The following is a 20,045-nucleotide window of genomic DNA, read 5'->3' on the forward strand; positions in this document are numbered from 1 at the left end:
AAAAGTACACTTAAAAACCTTCAATCAGACTTGTGCTGCCTAAGCTCAATTACATCATTCTAAATTATCTTGTCACCACAAGTATGCCTTTCACCACAGACTAAATCACAATCGTCATATATCACCATAAATCACCCGTCATATGTCAAGAAATTCTACCCAAATCCCTGTGTCTACTGAGGATCTTCAAACTAGCTCCTTGCTCCATGCGTTTCGTAGGCCTCCAGCTACTGTTCCAGTGACTTTAGAGGTATTTCACTCTATTGATCAGGAGGACATCCACAAACATCTTCTGAATACAGCCCTAAATGTGTGCTCAGTGCTGTGCAAAGAATAAGGGGACCCACCACCTGCTTAAGGCACTTACACATTAAGAGTATGCTCCCAGAAACACCAAAACCAGCACCTGCGATTTTGAGTAATCCCGTGACCTCAGAGGGACTAATCACTATTACACCTAGCACTGTTAGAAGGCTCTCATGAGACAAGTAGGTAGTAAAACCAGTGAAGTACACCTTCCTGCTGACTGAAATCAGACCTGCACTAAACCTCAATAAGAAGTAAAACAAATCTCATTAATCCATTCTGTTGCTGTAACGTCTCATGCTTTTTGGACTCTACTTACACAGTGCTAAGGGCTCCTGAAATGACAGAAATAAATTGCTAATTTACATAATACGCATAATAAACTGGAAGGGAAAGCAGCTTCTCTTTTGACGGATCTCCCTCACCTTTTTTTCCCCTTTATCAATTACAGACCTGGTCTATCTGAGAATGTCCCCTGGAAGCAATTCTACTTTGTAATGTAAGCTCCCACTGAGAAAAAATTAAAGAACTACTTTTCTTTTGAAGCTTCCCATTTTATTCACCATGCCACACATTGTGTCTAGTTTCACAGAGATCCTTGTTTGTGCTATGCTGCATCGCATTTAATCTTTAGACAGTTGGCGAGACCAGAGCACAAACTGAGATTACTTTACTTAGGTCTAAGTAAAGTATTTTACTTCAGTCAGCACTGCGTCCCGCACGTTGCACGCTGTACACAAATTACGTTAGTCTTTTGCTTGTCACCTTACTTCTCAGAAATACCACATGCCCCAGGATGAACTGTACACTCATCAATTCCAACCAGCCAAACTCTACAACACTGGTTAAGCTGCAAGAGAGGCTAACCAGGAACTAGAGCGGTCTTATTTATTATTTACTTCAAAACTCGAAGTCCCCCACAGCCCCTGAAGTCCTTCACAAAAGAAATAAAGTCAGTTTGGAGCTCAGATTCATTATCTGGAGCTCAGAAGGTTGGCCACTGGAATAACTTTTTTCTCCTGCAAGTATATAAAACACACTTTTTCATCATAGAAAAGAGATCTAAATAGTGACAATTTTTCATTGCTTCTCAAAATATTTAGAAAATCAAACCAGCAAAACCTCAACCTCCCCACAATTTTAGCTTCTGAATTTTCTTCTCAAGTAGCTACAGCACCACATTGCCTAACAGTTTTCCTGTGTTTTTCATTTGGAAAAGTTTGGGAAAGGCCCTTTCCATCAGTTCGAAGATCACAGGACTTCCACATTTGTAGATCAGCTGGCTCGCTATGCTGGAACTCATCAGCAAGCACCAGAGATGTTAGGCAGCTTGTGAACCCTTGTGAACTGATGTTCTCGGGCTGGTGGACCAGTCTCAGACACATGCCACTGCAGCCCATCTTCCAGGCTGGAGGTGAGCTGGACTCTGTCCAGTCTAGTGGGTAGCTGAAACTACAAAACGTTGGGCTTCATCTCAAATTCAACTCCGAAAGTATTGCTTTTTCACAAGAGATTGAATGACCTGATCAATTCAGATGCAAGTATCTTCTGTTTGTATAAATATGAACTTTACCTGAATATTACAGCTGTCAAACTGCAATACAGTATAATTCATATTTCTGGGCAAGTTAAACAGAGGTGTCCCTCAATGGTCCCTGAGGGGTAAGTTGTCCAATAAAAATTTTTGATTCTTGGTAGATTGTTTTCCCAGCAAAAATTCATTGTGGAGCACTGCAATTCTTCCAAACAGGGACTTCAGTTCAACATAATTGCACGTTTGTACTCACTTTCTACTCACAGTGGAGTGAAAGTGGAGTCTCTACAAACTCAGTGGAGTTTGCACTCACAAGCTCCACTTGTACACAAATAGGAGTTTTTCTTGATGAAAAGCTATCAAAGCTGAAATTTACATTTCTTGCTTGCTGTGTTTTGTACAAGTTAAACTGTGATATCCTTTTATTATAAAACTCTATTAAATACATGCATTTGTCTCCAGAAAACTGCATGTCATCTGCATATTATTCGCTTAATATTGTAAAAAAGGAGACTGTAGCAAACAAACATATGGAAACATCCATATTTTATGCAGTAAGACGACTCCCTGTTTTAGACAGGAAAGAAACACCTGTGTACAGTCATAAACATCATGCTTTTCTGTTTTCTATCTTTGAAAATCCAGCTTGAAGGGAAGAAAATAAAAAATCAGAAAGACCATCAGTTGTTGCAGAATTACTCTTTCTTTCTTAATCAGAGCTGTCATGGACTCTTACAAGGAACTACCATTGACGCAATTGCTTTTCAGAGTAGATGCAAGCCACGAAGCATATGGCAGACCTACCTGTCCCCTGAAACACTTGTTGCACTTCATAGGGATTAACTCAGAAGGGACATCAGATAGCATGGGGCTAGCTCCCCGTGAGCCCTGTGGAGATACTTCTACCATGGCTACAGAAAGCATGCATTGCTTCTGTATATGTCCAGAGACACGAATAATTTCCTAGTTTTGCTTCTTCAACAGTTTTCTCAACAAAAGGAACCATGTGGCAGGCTAAATACAGATTGACATGTAACATTTACCTGCCACTGATCAGTCTGTGAAGTCATATAAACTGATAGAAAGTCAACACCAGCACTGGCTAGAACGTGAACTCATTTTAAGCAAATAGCTAACTTTATTCTGAACTAAGTATTACATGAATTTTTGCATTGTTCAAATTACATTATCCAAACCGAACTGGAATCACAGACTACTAAAAATGTTTTGGATCGTTTAAAAATTTAATAGGAGATTTCAATTCCATTTCTACTTTTAAAAGTCAAGTTTACAAACCACAACTTCACAAAGTTCAACCAAGTTTAACGTGGTTATGAAAGCTGAGATATTGTTTGAATATTTCATAGGCTATTATAGTTCTCCCCTACTGCTGGCCATGCCTGTCCATTACAGATCTAAGTCCCCACAGCCAAAAAAGGCCTTTATTTTTTGGGAAGACAAGACAGCCAGTTCATGACTCTGGGGGGCAGTGCCACTCATGCAGACGCTAATGTCACTAATGTTGTTCCAAGCTCCCTGCCAGCCAGCTGCTTGCAACAGAGCAGTCAGCCTGACCTTTGGCCAGGAGGAGGAATGGCTCAAAAGCATGAGAAGCTGCCTTATCTAATGGATTAAGTACAGGACCCAGGCCAAATGCCAGCTTTGACAAGGACTTGCTCTGTCGGCCTTAGCTGAGGCAGTTAACCTTTCTTAGTTTTCCATCTTTAAAATTGAAATGGTAATTCCTCTTTAACAGTGCTGCTGCAAACACGTTGCAATGGACTGGTATCATGAATGCGTGAGATACCTTACCAGTCGACTCAGTGTAGTGCCACAATCGTGTTACACTCATTTCCACAGAATATTGACAGAAAAAAAAAAAAAAATGTTAATAATCACAAAGCCATCCTTTCACTGTACATTTAGTTCTAAATGCTATGGTTAACCAAAAATGTCTTTTAAATCCTAATTTTGCCACTAGTATCCTAAAACTGCTACTTTCTTAAAAAAAAAGTAGTTTTGCAGTACATGAGATTGGACCGATGTCTTCAGGCAACCTATAGCATAGGACCAGGTGAGATTTTATCTACCACAGAATACTGCCCATCTAGTAGATTTCCATACTCTGTGAAGATAATTCAAGTGTATATTGAAATCTGGTTGCACTAATTGACAGAGCAAATTACTTTTGGAACCATATTTCCAAAGGGCCCCTGAATTTATTCCTTCAATTTTACATGCATGGGCTTCCATACCTTTGTGAATTTAACATTTGTGTACATCACCCTGACATTTCCTAGCATTTGAAGAACAATTTCAAAGACTATTTTTGCACATGTGGTATTAGGACATTTTAGTAGAACAGATTTTAGAAAACTCATTTACATTCTGCACATTTAGACATCTTGGTATCTTTATCCTACTTTCAAGTACTTTAATCAAAATTTTAGCATGGAATTTTCTTAGATGAGAAGCTGAATTCCAGACATAAAACTGAAAAAGAAGAAAAAAAATTCTGCCCCATTTTCTATGCTTAGTTTCTGTTCTTCAGAGGAGGAGAAGCCTGAAAAGCTTTTGACTGTAAACCTAAATATCACCGAGCTCTTTAGTAAAATCTGTCTGACATACCAGGTTCTGAAATCATGGTACCCAAAAAAACTGCAGACAATTGATTAATAATGAGGTCAGAAATACAAATAAATTTACTTCTAATGAAGACTGGAGACACAGTAATCAAAGTGTTAAAAATTCATTTCATGCACATCTCATTTGCCTCTTAGCTGATATTTATCACATAATTCTGTGAGAAAGTAGAGGCCTAAGATGCTCCAGATAAATGTCTCAATTAATTGTACAGAGGTAGCCCTCTTTGAGCTGAACCAGAGCTGTGAGCTCTTTATTAAAAGCACTATTCTGTAGCCTGTAACCTTGTTCCTTGACTCCTCTCTAGTTTCCAATTTAAACAAGTCCCCATGCGGCCCGCTCTAAAGGGCTTTGTCTCCCTGTCATTGTTAAGAGAGCCGAGGCATCCTGGAAGTGTGAAATCAGACCTCATGAGCTGAACGGTTCCCCAGGGAACGCCGGACCGCGCAGAAGGTCAAAGTCATGGGCTGGACCATCTGAAAGCGTCTGATCGCCGGTCTGTGACACAGCGAGCGGGGTGGGGGCAGGGGAGAGGGGAGCCAGGGGGCTAGAATTGAACACGTCTTAATTAAAGCCCAAAGACAGCAAAACAAACTGTTTTCTAGGCAGGCCATCACACGGAGCTTGGATTTTGCTCTGCTAATGAATCCGAGTTGCTAACTATTATTCCTTAAAATAATAGGACTTTCGGTGAAGTTCACCAAACCTGTGGCACATCTTTTCCCACCCTGCTTGCTTCTCGTCAATAATAAGGCAGAGGTTTTGAATGTTATTTCATGGTACAAGGAAAAGGAGGAATGCATCTGCCCCAGTAAAGGAGACGCAAGCACTGCCTGCAAAGCCAGCAGCCTTCTACCACAATCCACCTATACCTAAATTTAAGAAGGAATATGCTTACCTGACTATTGCCTAAACTTGGCACTATGTCATGCTGAAGGGCCTATTGCTTTCCAAAACTCATAGGGGTTAGGTGAACAGAATATGTATTAATTTCAGAGGCCAACTGGCACGATGAGTCCATGGCACCTCACGTTTTACGCACCATCAGGGTATTCCTTCATGTAAAAGGACGTCACTGTAGGCACGCACGCTGCTATGCCAGGGCTCTGCAAGCAGCCGAACCCTCGAGAAGGCCTGCCTGTCTTCCAGAGGAACCACAAGCGAGCGAAGATGTGGGGAAAGGGGAAAATATAACTTCTTTTAGCTGAGGATTTAGGGAGAAAACAGCCTCACACTGAATAGCTAAAACACAGCGGAAGATTTAAAGGAAACTTTCTTCTGAGGAGGAGAAGGAAAAAGTAAACACAACGCTCAACGTCTTTCCATTTGTTAGATTATAGTTTAAAAAAACATATTAAAAAATACTTGTTTTCCAGGAAGGGGTATTTGCTGTGACCACAATTTCAAATAGAACATGATGTTGCATTGGTGGAAGCCCTAAAATTGTGTTTTGACCATGGAAAGATGCTGTTTTTCTGGGGGAAACACCCTCATAGACCCAGCAATTCTCTCAAAGGCCCCGGTCCTGGACGGCACCCTATTTTTCAGCTCTCCCCAAAATCAAGGTGAGCTTTCAAGCACCAGCGGGGGAATCTCAGCACCTCAGCGGTCCTCCCTTTCCTAGACTTCCCTGCAAGCAGGCTGAGCAAGGAGAAGCCTCGCTTTGTTCTTTTCCGGGGTATTTTTAAAACCCAGTTATGGCACGTTCGAGCAGCACCTCATTTTCAAACTGGTAGTGCCCACTTGCTCCCCTGCCCACAACTTCACCGAAATTTCAGCCCACCCCGGCATCTCGTTCAACGCATGTGTATGCAAGGGGGTTGTAAACTGAGGCCTGAACCAGCACCCTTAATCTCCCTCTTTTTGAAAAAAAATCTGTACTAACCTTAACAGTTTGAAGTGCACTGTCCAACACTGGGCTATTGAGACTGGAGAAAAAACTGCCCTCGACTATCAACAGTTTATTAGGGGCTTAACTGAAGTGACCTACTGTAGTAGCATTCAGCTGAACAAGGCTATGGGCTTTCTGTGGAAAGGAGAAGAATTGAGGGTTTCATTAAAAAGTAATTTGTGCTTTTTACTCATTCATTCAACGGGAGTCTCAATTGCTTTTTATTCACACAGAGTTAATACAGTATTACAATGCTGCTCAATGAATGTATGGTAACAAAAGAAAAATTTCACATTTTGAAAGGAAAAAAAAAAATCCTTGCAACTGTAGTAAGATTGATGACTACTTAAAAGATTACAGAAATCTTTTTCCGTCTATGCTTATGCTTAATGATGGAATATTAAGGATTTTTAAAATCCATTCAGCCCAAACTAATAAATTTTGATTTATTACTTCACATGAAAAGATTCCTGAAAGTGAAATGGGATATGTTCAGCAGACAGGAAAGAGAGCAAATCACAAAGGTACTATACAGGTGTTTCAGCTGCTTTTCAGACTCAGGGGAGGGCAAAAGATTAACTCTGAAAAAACAATATAGTAAGAAGAGCAAACTAGTCCTTAGCTTTTACTCACACAAGCAATCCTTAGTCGTGTAAGTTATACCACTGATGACAGCGCTCTCCACACTGACTAATAAGTATTGCTCAGTTCAATAAAGGTGGAGGGTCAAGTTTTATACAATTTTTGCAAACATGATTTATTGACAATCACCAAATAACTACTTTGAGTTATTTCTAAATATTACTATTCAAAGTTTAATCTGAAATGAATGATCTGTACATACCCACAAGTTACTAAAAATAGCTATAAATTATGACAGTAGTTAATAAAACCCCTTTGTCCTCTTTTCAAAATACCAGGTATTTTTGTCCAAAATATACAATGATTTCTGTAATGTCTGGAATGCACAGCCATCTTACAAAACATAGCTGCTGTATAAATGTTTCTTCTTGCTAATGAACAAATCATGCGGGACACGGGAAGGTATTGCGTGTTCTTCCCCATCTTCCCGACTGTCGTTCTAAATGCAATGTCTAAAAATTTTTGGTAGCTCTGTACATCTTTAATTGAACCAAATGTATTTCAAAAAAATTTGTTCAACCAGCACAAATGACATGTTGATCTGGAAAAAGACGAAGACTGAACGAGGTCAGGGACTGAATTATCCCATTTGCCCCTGAATAACTTAATCTCTCCCTCTGTTCAGACCACATTGGATTATAAGGTCAAAGCAGAGTGAGGAATCTTTAGAAGCACTTCTCCAACCTCCCCGAAAATAGAATCTGTTATTTCGCATGCCACAAACTGGATGATCAGTTTCAGCAATAAAATGTTTGCTCTGTTACCTTGTCTGAGAAAAAAAAAAAATACTGGTACTCATGCTAATTTACAAAAAACTATTAAAAAGTGAGTATGTTGCTATGTATCTACATCTGCTCCTGTAACAGAACATTTATGTCCAAATTGCAGTTAAACCTGCTAGATTAGTATAGTTTCCTTTTTTACCTTTTTTTTTTTTTTTTTTAAGCAGAGATAGCTATTTTCTGACACAGAAGCAGCTCATTTTGCTCCGTTCAACTTGTGCAGTGTGAAGGTGATTGTACTTACAGGAGATAACTTGGACCTTTCTGGAGAAATATGGTCAGTATGGCTGAAATACTTTTTCTTTATTTTGAAAAGCAAAAGGTTAAATTATCCATTCAGCTTATATCACATAAAATAGAAAATTAAAAAAGATTTTCTTATTTCCCTTCTTAAAAAGAGAAGCAGTAGTTAGAGGAAACTGCATTTATTTGAAAAGTCTGAAACCAACAGCCTTGCTAAATATCTGGCAGATATCAAGTGGTTCTTTTGGCAACAACTTTAAAGTAGTATCTAACTCTAGCACCTTTCATTTGCCTTGTCCTCTGAAATTCAGCAATTCAGCTTTAATTTGGATAATTTTGTTTAGTTTTATCTACTAGAAAAAGAAATCTTTTCTATGTATTTTTTCCAGGACGTCTGATGGAGAAAAATGTATATTTCACCCTTCTGAGAAATAACCTACGTAGGGCTCTGCTAGTATTAGAATGACTTGCTGCCTTGCTTACAAAAGTTTTGCTTACGAAAGTTTTGTTTGTCTGCACATTTTTTCTTTAATGAGCAGAAGGTGAGACTGCGCAAACAGACAATATAGATAAACTTCTGTTTTAAACATTTTTTTTCACTTCTAAAAAGGCCCAGTCTTACTACAATATTTACTGTCACAGAAACTAAATGAATCCTTGCCTGTGACATCAGCTGCCATCAATGCTTCTGCCCTGATGACCTTCACCTGAAGAAATCCCACATCCTTCATGTTATGGAACATCGTCATTGGACTCTAAAAAATAATAAAAAGAAAAATAATTCTGGATTGCAAAAAAGACAAACCGAAAGCAATATGAATAGTCTCCTCCCTAGCCCAGATGTTAGTGTAATTCTAATGTACTCATACTTTTAAATATTATTTTCTGAAGGATATACTCAGTGTTTCTTTCAGTATTTTGCAACTTTAACTTACCAATGAAAAATGCAAAGGAAAAATTAGAACATTAATTATTAAATATAACACTAATTTTACTGAATTAATCCCTTAATAGTACATGGACAACTGTCTACCAAAATTTTAAATGATAGCAGTGTATCAACAAAATTAATACCAACAATAAAACACTTCTTCTCCCTGAATACTTCTGTGAGAGCTATGTTCACATGTTCACATTTTCCCTTTGATGGCTCCAATAATATTTTGAGCAGTGACTTAGGGCCAATATTGTTTTTGTTGTCATTGACCATTATATGCAAGCTTGCATACAGCATATATGCATCTATATAGCTTGCAAATAACATGAGCAAAAACAATCAAAGAGAATTATAACAACTTAGTAATTTTCATAATTATTACGTGCAAAAAAGATTAAAAAAAATGAATTAAAAGATGGTTCCAATTCCATGGCAGAAAGCTCTTACTATAAATATTTTTTTAATCATAAATTGCTGCAATATCTACATATATTAAAAAGAGGAAGAAAAAATTAAAGAGTAGACTAACACTTGCATTTAGTCATCCAACACAGTTTTAGAAAGCTGTTTGGAAAATGTGTTCTGTTGCTGCACTTTTTTCAAATAACTAAAAGTATCAAACTGGGACTATTGCACCAGTTAGGTGTGATATGCTAAAATGCTCAAGCTCTAACTTCTAATATAATTTAAAAACTGCAGAATTTCAAATGATAGAACATCGAATGCAATTTTGAATCTGCAATCAATTAATAACAAACCTGGCATTATCATTCAGTATTTAGATAAGCTAGGTGAGGAACTCCAAAAGAGGAGACTAAAATCAGATTTTCAAATTAATTTTAAATCATATGTATACATGGCCTAATTTTCAGTTGTTTTTGCAAGTTTTATTCAAAAATGCTAGCATGTACCTTTATTTTGAAGTATTTTAAAATCTGGACTAATGCATTTAATGCCTGTGGCCCTTTTTAAAATTTTAATGTAGTACAGGTGAAACCTTTTCCAGTCATTATGATAATGTCCAGATTTCTAGAAAATGCAAACATCAGGTAAAACACCAAGTCAACATTTCTTTAATTTATTATGAAGGCGAAATCGACTATTATGGAAAACCAGAATAAATAACATCACTGATCTGAAAACCACAGGTGCTGCTTAAATGAAATATTAAATGTCAGCTTGCAAAAACTACAGTATGTTTATGCATAGATAACCTATCCATTAAAATGTTAGACATATAATATGCATCCCTATCTTTTTATTAATAAGACAATTAATAAGACAGTTAAATCACACTTTAATATTAATTTCACGAGCCCAAACTGACCATTTGTTGTTTACAGTGAAGGTTTGACCTTGGTATACTGAACCCAGGAATCTAGTTAAGTGTAGTACCCCACATGCTACACACATACTAATACATGCATGCATGTTATCACAGGATAATAGTTAATAAATTTTTGTCATTTTTAATATGTTAATCATCAGAAATACAGCTTAAAAATACTGATGGTCAACTTTAATCAGCGCACACTCAACCCCCTGCTTACCAGCTGAGGGTAGCAGAGACGGCATTACAGATAGCACTGTTATAATTCAAAAGCACGTTGGCACCGTCCCTCATTTATTACCGTAACGATCAAGGTTTGGAAGCTTCTTATCAGAACTGGTACCACAACAGAGATAATTCTGCTCTAACACCATGATGAAAGTGAAAGGATTTACAAAAATGTTTCCACATTTCACCCAAGTTTCCCAATGACCGAAACAAACACCAAGCTGCAGAAAGAAAACAAAGCAAAAACCAAACAGAGAGCAAGCCAAGTGACTGCCCCCCTTCCTGCAATGCCGTACAGTTCCCTTTTTCCAAATTTCATCCCGGTAAGCTCGTTCTACAAAAAGGCACCAGCGCTGTATTTCACTTTGCTACCTTTGTTAGCATCCTGCAGAATAATTATTTTTGAACTTTTAGTTCCAGCAAGTCAGCTGGCTTAGATTCATTTATTGCGCATCGTGACTGCAGAGACTGCTGAAAATGTATACAATGCCACGGCAGAGACTCTGGGAGAAGCAAATGACTTTAATACATTACTTTAAATACATAACTTTAAGTAATGATTTATCAGATGATATTCTGTCTTCTTATTTATGATTATTGTTGAAGGCCTCAAAACCTGCATGGTTCCTGAAGCCTGAAATTTCCATAGCAGAGGAATCCATGATTTGCTGTGAATCTTTTCAGCCCTCAATAGATGGGAAAAGATTGAAATGCTCTGGATATGAGTCCTCTTTATTTTTTTAATGAAAGGCTGTATAATATATTTTCTGTATGGCTGCAGCAGCTGTCAGGGAGAGCATCTCAGTTCAGCTCTATTATGGGAGAAGCAATACCCCATCCTATGGCATTGAGATACACTGAGGGGCCAGTACTGATTGACAGCTTGTCACCATGACGTCTTATTCCATCTCTGTTATGGAGAAAATTAATGTCACACCACCAGCCTTATGACTCGCTGTCATCTTAGAACTGCTCACCTTTTATCAATGCTCTAAATAACATTTCAAGCCCATCGTCTCACGGTGGACAATCTGGTCAAGGGACATTAAATCGGATGACTGTGAAATGTCATAATAAAAATGGAATGCTAACAACTTCTTCTCTAAACTAGCTCCTCTGGTTTTTAAACTGTGACAAGGGGGACCGCGGGTTCAGCACACCCGTTCTGAAAAGGTCATACAATCTCTCTTGGTCTGTACCCATTAATGTGCCCCCCTCCTCACCCCAAAAGGAATTAATCTTTTCAGACAATTGTGGTAAAATAATGGTTCAAACAGTAATGCCTGTTTAATTTGTAAGGCTCTGATGTTCAGCTACAAATGGTTAAATGACAGTAATAGAGTCATTTTCCAAGGCTATTTGATCTGATGGCAAGGTCAGCTCATTAACTGTTTTTGGCTGCAGAAAGGGTGCAAAATACATTTCTCAAATGGAAGCTAGATTTTTTAAGATGAAAAATAAACCCCAAAATACAGCCACTCATTGGGGAACAGTACATCTTGCTAATGACATGCTCTTTCTTTGTATCAGTTCTGAAGTAGAGAAACGAATACCAAAGACAAATCAAACATCAGTGAAAATAAACTATTTGAATTTCGTTAATCCTTGTAATTTCTTTCTTCTGCTGTCCACTGGTCATTTTAATAAAAACAGTAAAATTATCAAAAAGGCATATCGATGCTACAATTTTCAGAAACACATAATGAGAAATTCATGCCTCTGCAACATGAACATCTTCCAAAAATATAAACGTTTTAAAGTGCACACAGTAATGGAAATATAAGAAAAGACACATACCCATGAATATGTAAGAAACAGAAATAAATAGATCAATCTTACACCACATAATTATGCTTTACACTGGGGACAAAAAATTGAGAGTTTAGGAAAACCGATTAATAATACAGTCGTAACATATTTCTATACTGCTACTAAATTATCAAAACCATCAGTATCACTTGACTGCTGTATCATCACACACAATAATCCACAGAAATACGGTATTGTTGCACTTGGTAGCAAGAAGTATGTCACCTCAAAAACGTATCCATCAGAGATTTATTATATTTATAAAGATCTGTTCTAACAACCACAGACTGTCTTGGTGGATTCCAAAATGTGTAATAACTCTCTTAATTGTAATTATTTTTCAAAGATGGTGCACAATACCTTAGCTCTCAGTTGGTTTAGGAATATTATGTTTAGCCTCGCTAAGTCACCTCTATTAAACTGTGTTTATGATAACACTATTGGTGTATGAGTTGTACAAGCATTAGCAGACAGCTGATTCAGTGGAGATAGCCAGAATAAATTTGCTGAAGCGCACATCCTGCTAATCTGTTTGAAGAATATTGTACAGCATTAGTACTAGCACTTCATGTTATCTGCACAGCCTGATAAGGTACATCTTTATTAAATTCAGTTATTGAAAGGATGTCAGTCATGGAATAGGAATATTTTAAAATCTAAAAAAAAATTAAGCGACTCTTTGTTAGTCAGAGCTTGGTTTAATGGCTGAGTGTCTAGAGAAGCCTTTCTAAACACCTGGCAGCATTGTACAATAAAAGCTTTGTAATTTTAAGTGGAAATAGCTTTTTTTTTTTTTTCTTTCTCCGTGTGTAGTGAGACAGTTACTTTTAGTGATTTAGGTATTAGCAAATGCTGGAGTAAGAGCTCCCCTCTCTGTTGCTTTGACAAAACTACACAGATTCTGTGTAATGTGAGGATGCTGGGAAATGAAAATAATTTGCTTCAGAATATTTTGAAATGGAAATATTGTTTAAAACAGTTATTCTGATGATACAAAATACTGCTCCAGCCTCTAACATGCAGACAGAAAATAAGTTTTCCTGGCCTTCATTAGACACTCAAAAAAAAGTCGAAAACTATTGGTACCTCAAACAATTTGGCATAAACATTCACTGTACAGAAAATGTACAGTCACTGAGTGACCCCTTAGTTATTTTGTGCTTGGTAAAAATTATCTGCAAGGCAGTAAAATTAACTTCTTTATGTCACATGGTCATATCAAATAGCTGAATTACTATGTAAAAAAATACCTTATTGTATAAAGAGGATTTGTAGCCGCCTTGACGTTACCTGTACCAGCCGTGACAATATTAGTAACTATTTTAAATTACTGTCATTGGCTGAGTGTGATAAGGATATAAGGGATATATTTAGATTTTTCCCCCCGATACTTATTATTTATATAAGCAAACATTTTGCAAACAAACGGCAAAAAAGAGCTCCATACATATCTCTTCAGTATCTCCTCTCGCTCCTTCTGGTCCTCCAGGGAGTTGACGGAGAGGTCAGAGATAGTGACCGCAGCTGAGGCTGTGAGAGTGACCAGCAACACCAGGCATCCCTCTCCCTCCTCCAGCGGCTTCTCCAACTTGTGGGTTTGTTCTTTACTCAGGGTTGACAGGTCAACCTGGCATCTAGAAACAAGCATTCTCCATCAGCATGTGGTTTTCTTCACATCAAACAAGAGCATATTGGCTTACTTGAATTCAGCTGGACAAAAGAACCCAAATCAGTAGAAATTCCTTCCCAGCTTCTGGAATGATTTCTCTTTACCTTCAACCCATGCCACTTGCTTGACTTTTTAAATTTTTTTTAAGCTACAACCTGTTACGCATGTGAACAATAAATATTAAAAAGAACGTACAGACACTAGAAACAAGGTCAGCTAATATACCTTACTCCAACGCAGTCAAAGAGAATTTTAAAAATCCAGCTTCCGATGCAAATTGTACTTTTTAATTACACCTCTTGTATAAACAAAATGTAAGTTTTGATGTGAACGTTTTTGATACCATTCATCTAACAACAGTAAAAATCCTCCCTTAAAAAAAAAAAATCTGTGTGGAGTTAATTGTGATGGAGTTAACACGACTGAGCGTAGAAAAACATGACTTGAGCACCACCCAAAAGGCTCAGCTCTCTTGCAGCAAGCTGTGCGTGGCTCAGGGTCAAAGCTTCATGCAGGCATCCAGGATAAAATTTGATGCCACAACCCCCTATATAATAAGATGTCTCACGTTGTAATGAGCAGGGACTGCTTGTAACTGCGCAGAGTGGCTGAAGCCAATCCACCCTGCTTGATCCCTTTCTGAATAACCCTGGCTGTACCATACACTGAACTAATGAAGAATGGCTCCATACGTGCCAGCCAGCAGAAATAGCTTTGCAACATCTTCAAAAATAAAAGGTAGAGCATGGAAGGAAAAACAGTATCACTGCTAACAAAGAGCTGCCCATAAGCTTTTAATTAAAACAAGAATACCTTAGGGTTAGTAATTAGTCTGTGCACAGCTTAGGAGTTTTAATATTTTAATTTCTATAATTCACAAGTTTCAACTTTCCTAGATTGCAACTGTGAGCATGTCTAGAAATTCAATGTCAAATGTAATGTCAGCTTGCACTGCACAGGAATTTCTGTGAAAAAGCACTATTTGGAATACTTCTACTTATAGCATCCCCCAGTAATGTTTTGCCAACTCATTACTCTAAATAAAAACAATAACAATATTGAAATAAAGTAAATGAGTATATTCTATATGTCATTAAGCCACTGAATACTCTACTTTTAACAGCGATTATTTAATGTGACAAGCACATGTTCTATATGCCACTCTCACTAAACTAAACATCTAGCAAACTCTTTTCATAAAATGTCAATTGATTTTGAAGAGAAAGATAATGTGGTGACCGCAGGGCCAATAAACTGAGAAAAAGGTGGCAGACGTGAATAAATAGGCATTTAAGAACAGGAAATAGCCAATTATGAGAATAAATGCGGCCTCATAAAATGGGTGCTGTGCTATCACAGGCAGATTAGATTTGCTACAAGACAACTTCCTTTTAATTTTTTTTAAACATTTACTGTCTGTTGTGCAGCTGTCAGAATTAAACTACTGCAAAGCTCATACAGTAACAAGGTTCAATTATTTTACAATGAAAAAAAATTTCTAACTGACACAGCATTCTGAGCTTAATGTTTACCTTTTATTTTGAACACTTTGGATGACAAGGAGTGAGAAATGAAATTAACAACAGTAAGGAAAGACTAAAGCTGTTGCTGTCAGTGCAGGCTGATGGTCAATACAAGTTTCGTACATGTATACAGGCTGTCAATTTTTTATTTAGTGAGGAGTATAAAGCCCTCCTTTAAATAACAAGTATTGTAATCAAGCATTCAAAGCTGGAGTAGGTTAAGATGCCCCTGGTGTTAAATATTCTTTGCTAGTTTATTTCAAAACAGATACCCCTCAAAAATATGTCTCTGCAACAATATTGTGACTTTAACCAATAATCATTGAAAGTTGGTAAAAGAATCACAAAGTCATTCGGGTACAAGCAATGCAGAAATAATCCACCCCTCACTCAAAAATAGGCAACAAACGCTACCCCCACTGGAACAAAAAAACCCTACATGCATCAGAAAACTGCAATGACTGTAAAATTACAGGGTTTACACCAGAGCTACAAGCTCCAAGTTCTCCAGTTCTTGAAGAAACAGCACTTTTGCAACACTAGTCATCCATGCTATTTTTTATTTAGGCTAAAAGAAGCAACTGACAATTCGATTTTACCCATGCACCTTTCCTACAGCTATAAAATATTCCTAATAGCACCACATCTAGAACAGATTACCTGAGAAATATGTCTCTATTGTCTGCTTGATAGATCTCCATGAACAGCCCATCACCAGCCTGTTATTTCCTAAAATCACACAAAGGGTAGGGACTGATCTGGAAGCTTTTTCCAGTGAAAGCCTTAACCATTTTACAGGAAAAATATCCTCTGAAGGGCCCTCAGATAATTTGATAAAAAACTAAGGTTATTCCATTAAGGAGTGTCACCATTGTGCTTTATGAAAATCTAGATTAAGAGCGTCTCCGTGCGTACGCGGTCAGGTGAAAGCACATTTCTCATTCTGCGCCAGGTCCCGTCCTCTGCCCTCACAGGAGATGCAGCTCGCATGTGTCTAACTCGAAAATGCCAAGGCTTGAGGAGCATTCAGCATGAGGCGAGCACATCGACCGAAGGCACATGCACTTCGGTCGAAAGGCGAGACGTCCAAATTTACAGACACTGTAAGAAAAATTGCAATTTTTTTCCATTAATAGCTGAGCTTTTCATGAAAAAAAACCCCAACTTTGTTTGCTCTCACACCAAATTTTCCTGCAAAAAAAATTAAACCGTTTTTTGTTAGATCTACTTTGCCCTCACCAGATCTTTGCATGGGACCAAAACAGTGAAGGAAGCCTAGTTTTACTAAGGCATTACTTCAGCACTAACCCTGTCCTAGAACAACCTGCACAGACATCAGTAGGAAACCCACAAAACTCCTTTTTGGATTAGATTTCCTTACAAGCACTGAAGTTAACAAAATACTTCTAAAGGTAAATAGCTTTGGAAAGTTCAAGTTGACAATGTCCCTTTACATTTTACTGAGAGTATACACAAGTATTCCAAGCTTTAAAGCTTTGGCAATGCTGACTTATACATCAGTTAAGATGTTCTCTTAAAAGACATTTGTCACATACTACTGTTTCCATGGAGAACAAAGATGCTTTGAGGATGAAGGTGAACTTGAATGTTACCAGAAAGTGGTGCAGAATGAGCATCGTGGTGGTAGAAATTTTTGTCTTGCATTCTCAGATTGAGGATCATGAAAAATTACAGCCATTTTGAGAAGGCCATAAGTTGCATATGGCCAGCGGCTGTCACATTGAAAGCAGGAGATAATAGTAATTTTGGACAATTCAGTTTCTTATGGAATTACTATTTACATGCTGCTGCTGCAAGAAGTTCTCCACCTGCAAAGAGGTCAGCCTGAGGAATTATGGCAAAAGTAGCCATTAACTCCACAGATTCTCAAGCATGGCTATAAATCACATTTCAGGGAATTTTAGTTTCTAGGGCAGTTTGAGTATTTTGCATGACGCCCCTACTCCATGCTGTATGGTCCCTTCAGAGCACAGCTGTGTCAGCACTAGAAGTGGTGGGCAGGGGCACGGGAACGATCCTCCTGGCTGGATGACCCCTCAGGAGGAGGCACGTCCCCCCACATCAGCTCTGCACGTGAACATTATCAGGCACCGGGTGGATCTGGATTTTCAGGCCTTGAGAGATCAGAAGGGAGAAAAACAACGCAAGTGCCTCAAGCTCATGTGCCAGAGTATCACGGATAAGTCGCTGCAGAAACAGGGTAGAGCTCCCACGGAGGAAGATTTGAAGATTCAAGGGGAATCCACCACTTCTCTGAAACTGTGTTCAGTGTGTTAATTGCCCAAACTGTTAGAAATAAATTTCTGATTTATTTTTAATTTGAATATATCTGGCCTTTGGTTCTTTTTATGCCTTTCTTTACTCGGTTGAAAAAGCCTTTAGTGCCCCGTATTTTCTTCTAGTGAAGGTACTCATATACCATAATCATATCTCTTCTTGATCTTCCTTTTGATATGCTAAACAACGTTCAGCTCCCTATACATTTCCCTGGAACACATCTCCTACAGCCCTCAAATGACTTTTTGTAACTTTTCTGATCCAGTGAAATTCTCCTGCATCCTTTTTAAAGTGTGGAAGCCAGAACTATATGTAGTATTTTATTATCAGCATGTCTGAGAGGTAAAAATCACCTCCCCTCTCTAGTTCTAACAGAACCTGGAATGTAAGACCGCATTGGCACCCTGGTGAAATATCCTTGCTAATGAATGAATTACAAAGGTAGCGACATGACATAGAAGGCCTCTTAAAAGCCAGGTGGCCAGGCAAGGGAGAGACAGCAGATAGCGAGATCATTTTCTCACATGACAAAATAAAGCATAAAAGAGGAATTGGCACAATCCTAAGTGATAGGGACAGAAAAGCACCACTTGGCTACAACCCAGGCAACTTAATTATCGTCATGACTTGTTCAGGAAGACAGCCTTTTAACTCCACTGTGATCCAGGTCTATGCTGCTCCAAAGGATGCCAAGGAGAGGAAACTGTGCGATTCTGCAATTAGAACTGAGCTGGACACACATCAGAAGCAGCGAGGCATGAACTGCTACAATTTGTGAGACTCCGTATCCTTTATCAGCAGAGTACAATGTTCCAATAAAACCAAGAAACAAACGGAGAGGGGAAATTCTGCAAAGCACCGGCAGAAAATGACATGGCTCAAAAAGACAGGACTGCAGTAACGTGAAGTTCTTGGAAGAACCAGAGCGCAGCATTTTTAAGTGTAAAGATAATGAGAAAGAAATAAAATGACAGATGCCACACAAAGCTTGTGATAGGTGGTGGATGAGGTGATAGACTGAAAACCAGGAAAGCTCCCAAAGGAGTTGGAGACTGGAACTCGATAAGTAGGACACTGACTGAGGGGGAGTGCGGTGGCGAGCTCGGGAAGCTGGAGAGGATCCCCGGGAAGCTGGGAGAGCGCTGCCTCGCTGCAGAGCTCGGCAGGACCTGGGAAACGGTGCTGCCAGGTGCCACGCAGCAACGCGTGGAAAGCAGGAAAGAGCCCTGCACTTTGGGGTAAGTCAGTCTTGAATATGACTGGAAATATGAGAGCCGCATGAAACACAGGACAATCTCACCTGTCACTGAGCAATACCTGAATACAGACAAGCATTTATTGCTTGCTAAAAGAAATACGGTCCGTGCCACAAAGTCCTGTTGATGGATTTTGAAATGACCGGTCAACATTTTCCTAAGCGTCGCTCTTCACAATAAAACTACAGATTTACTTTTGAAATTGCGTAGACAGGAGAAAGTACTTGCAGATGTCTTATGCTGTGATATTTCCTACGCTGTCCCTGCGGCAGAGCCATACACTACAGACACGCACTCTCGGTGCTGTCACCAGTGCAATTTCTTTGCAGCAAAATTAACACTTTCCTCTGCGGAATCAGTCTACTGCTTTGATGAACACTGTGTCTCGCTACATGGTTCCCCCCTCACTAGCTGGTCCAAGCAACTTTGCAAGAGCTTTCACACAGCTCCAATCTGTGCCTTCCAGAAATCCTCACAAACCCCTTTCTACACCCTTAACCATTTTTACACTCACTGTCATGCTCCTCATATCTAGGCAGCCATTCCACTTTTCCTTCTCCCTTCCTCTTATTTCATCACTCTTACTTCATGTAGCGGAGTACATTCCCATATGTGGGAGACAGAGGGTCAGGAGAAGGATCCGTAAACATAATCCAGCTTATGTGCAGCGTTCTGTATTTCAGAATACACTGGGGTATACTATCAGTTTTGCAACAGTATGTGACAATAACAACTGTCAGTAAGAGTTGTAAATAATAAAATATCAGGTAAGAGAAAGTTACGGAAGATTTGTGAGCCAAAACTGAACCTTTTTTGGCAGAACAGCAGTGCCTCTGCATTAATAGAAGAAGTTAAAATGTGCAGAGATAGTAATAAGTAAGGTGTGGAATACCTGAAGGCCAAATTTCGAGATGCAGTATTTACATCTAACTCCCTTTGACAACAATGAGAAAT

General features: G+C 38.6%; 1 protein-coding gene across 3 annotated transcripts in view; it reads right to left on the reverse strand.

Annotated features, from left to right (window-relative positions):
• Positions 1–20,045, reverse strand: part of MCTP1 (multiple C2 and transmembrane domain containing 1) — a 290,569-nt gene that overhangs the window by 104,693 nt on the left and 165,831 nt on the right. For all 3 annotated transcript variants that reach the window (XM_075526465.1, XM_075526464.1, XM_075526466.1), the window contains 2 exons: positions 13,793–13,979; positions 8,703–8,796 (listed from right to left, as the gene is read on the reverse strand). In XM_075526465.1, coding sequence (XP_075382580.1) covers positions 8,703–8,796; positions 13,793–13,979 — 281 coding nt within the window. The remainder of the gene's footprint in view (positions 1–8,702; positions 8,797–13,792; positions 13,980–20,045) is intronic.

This window comes from Mycteria americana, chromosome Z (genome assembly GCF_035582795.1).
Source record: "Mycteria americana isolate JAX WOST 10 ecotype Jacksonville Zoo and Gardens chromosome Z, USCA_MyAme_1.0, whole genome shotgun sequence".
In the NCBI taxonomy this organism is placed as follows: domain Eukaryota; kingdom Metazoa; phylum Chordata; class Aves; order Ciconiiformes; family Ciconiidae; genus Mycteria; species Mycteria americana.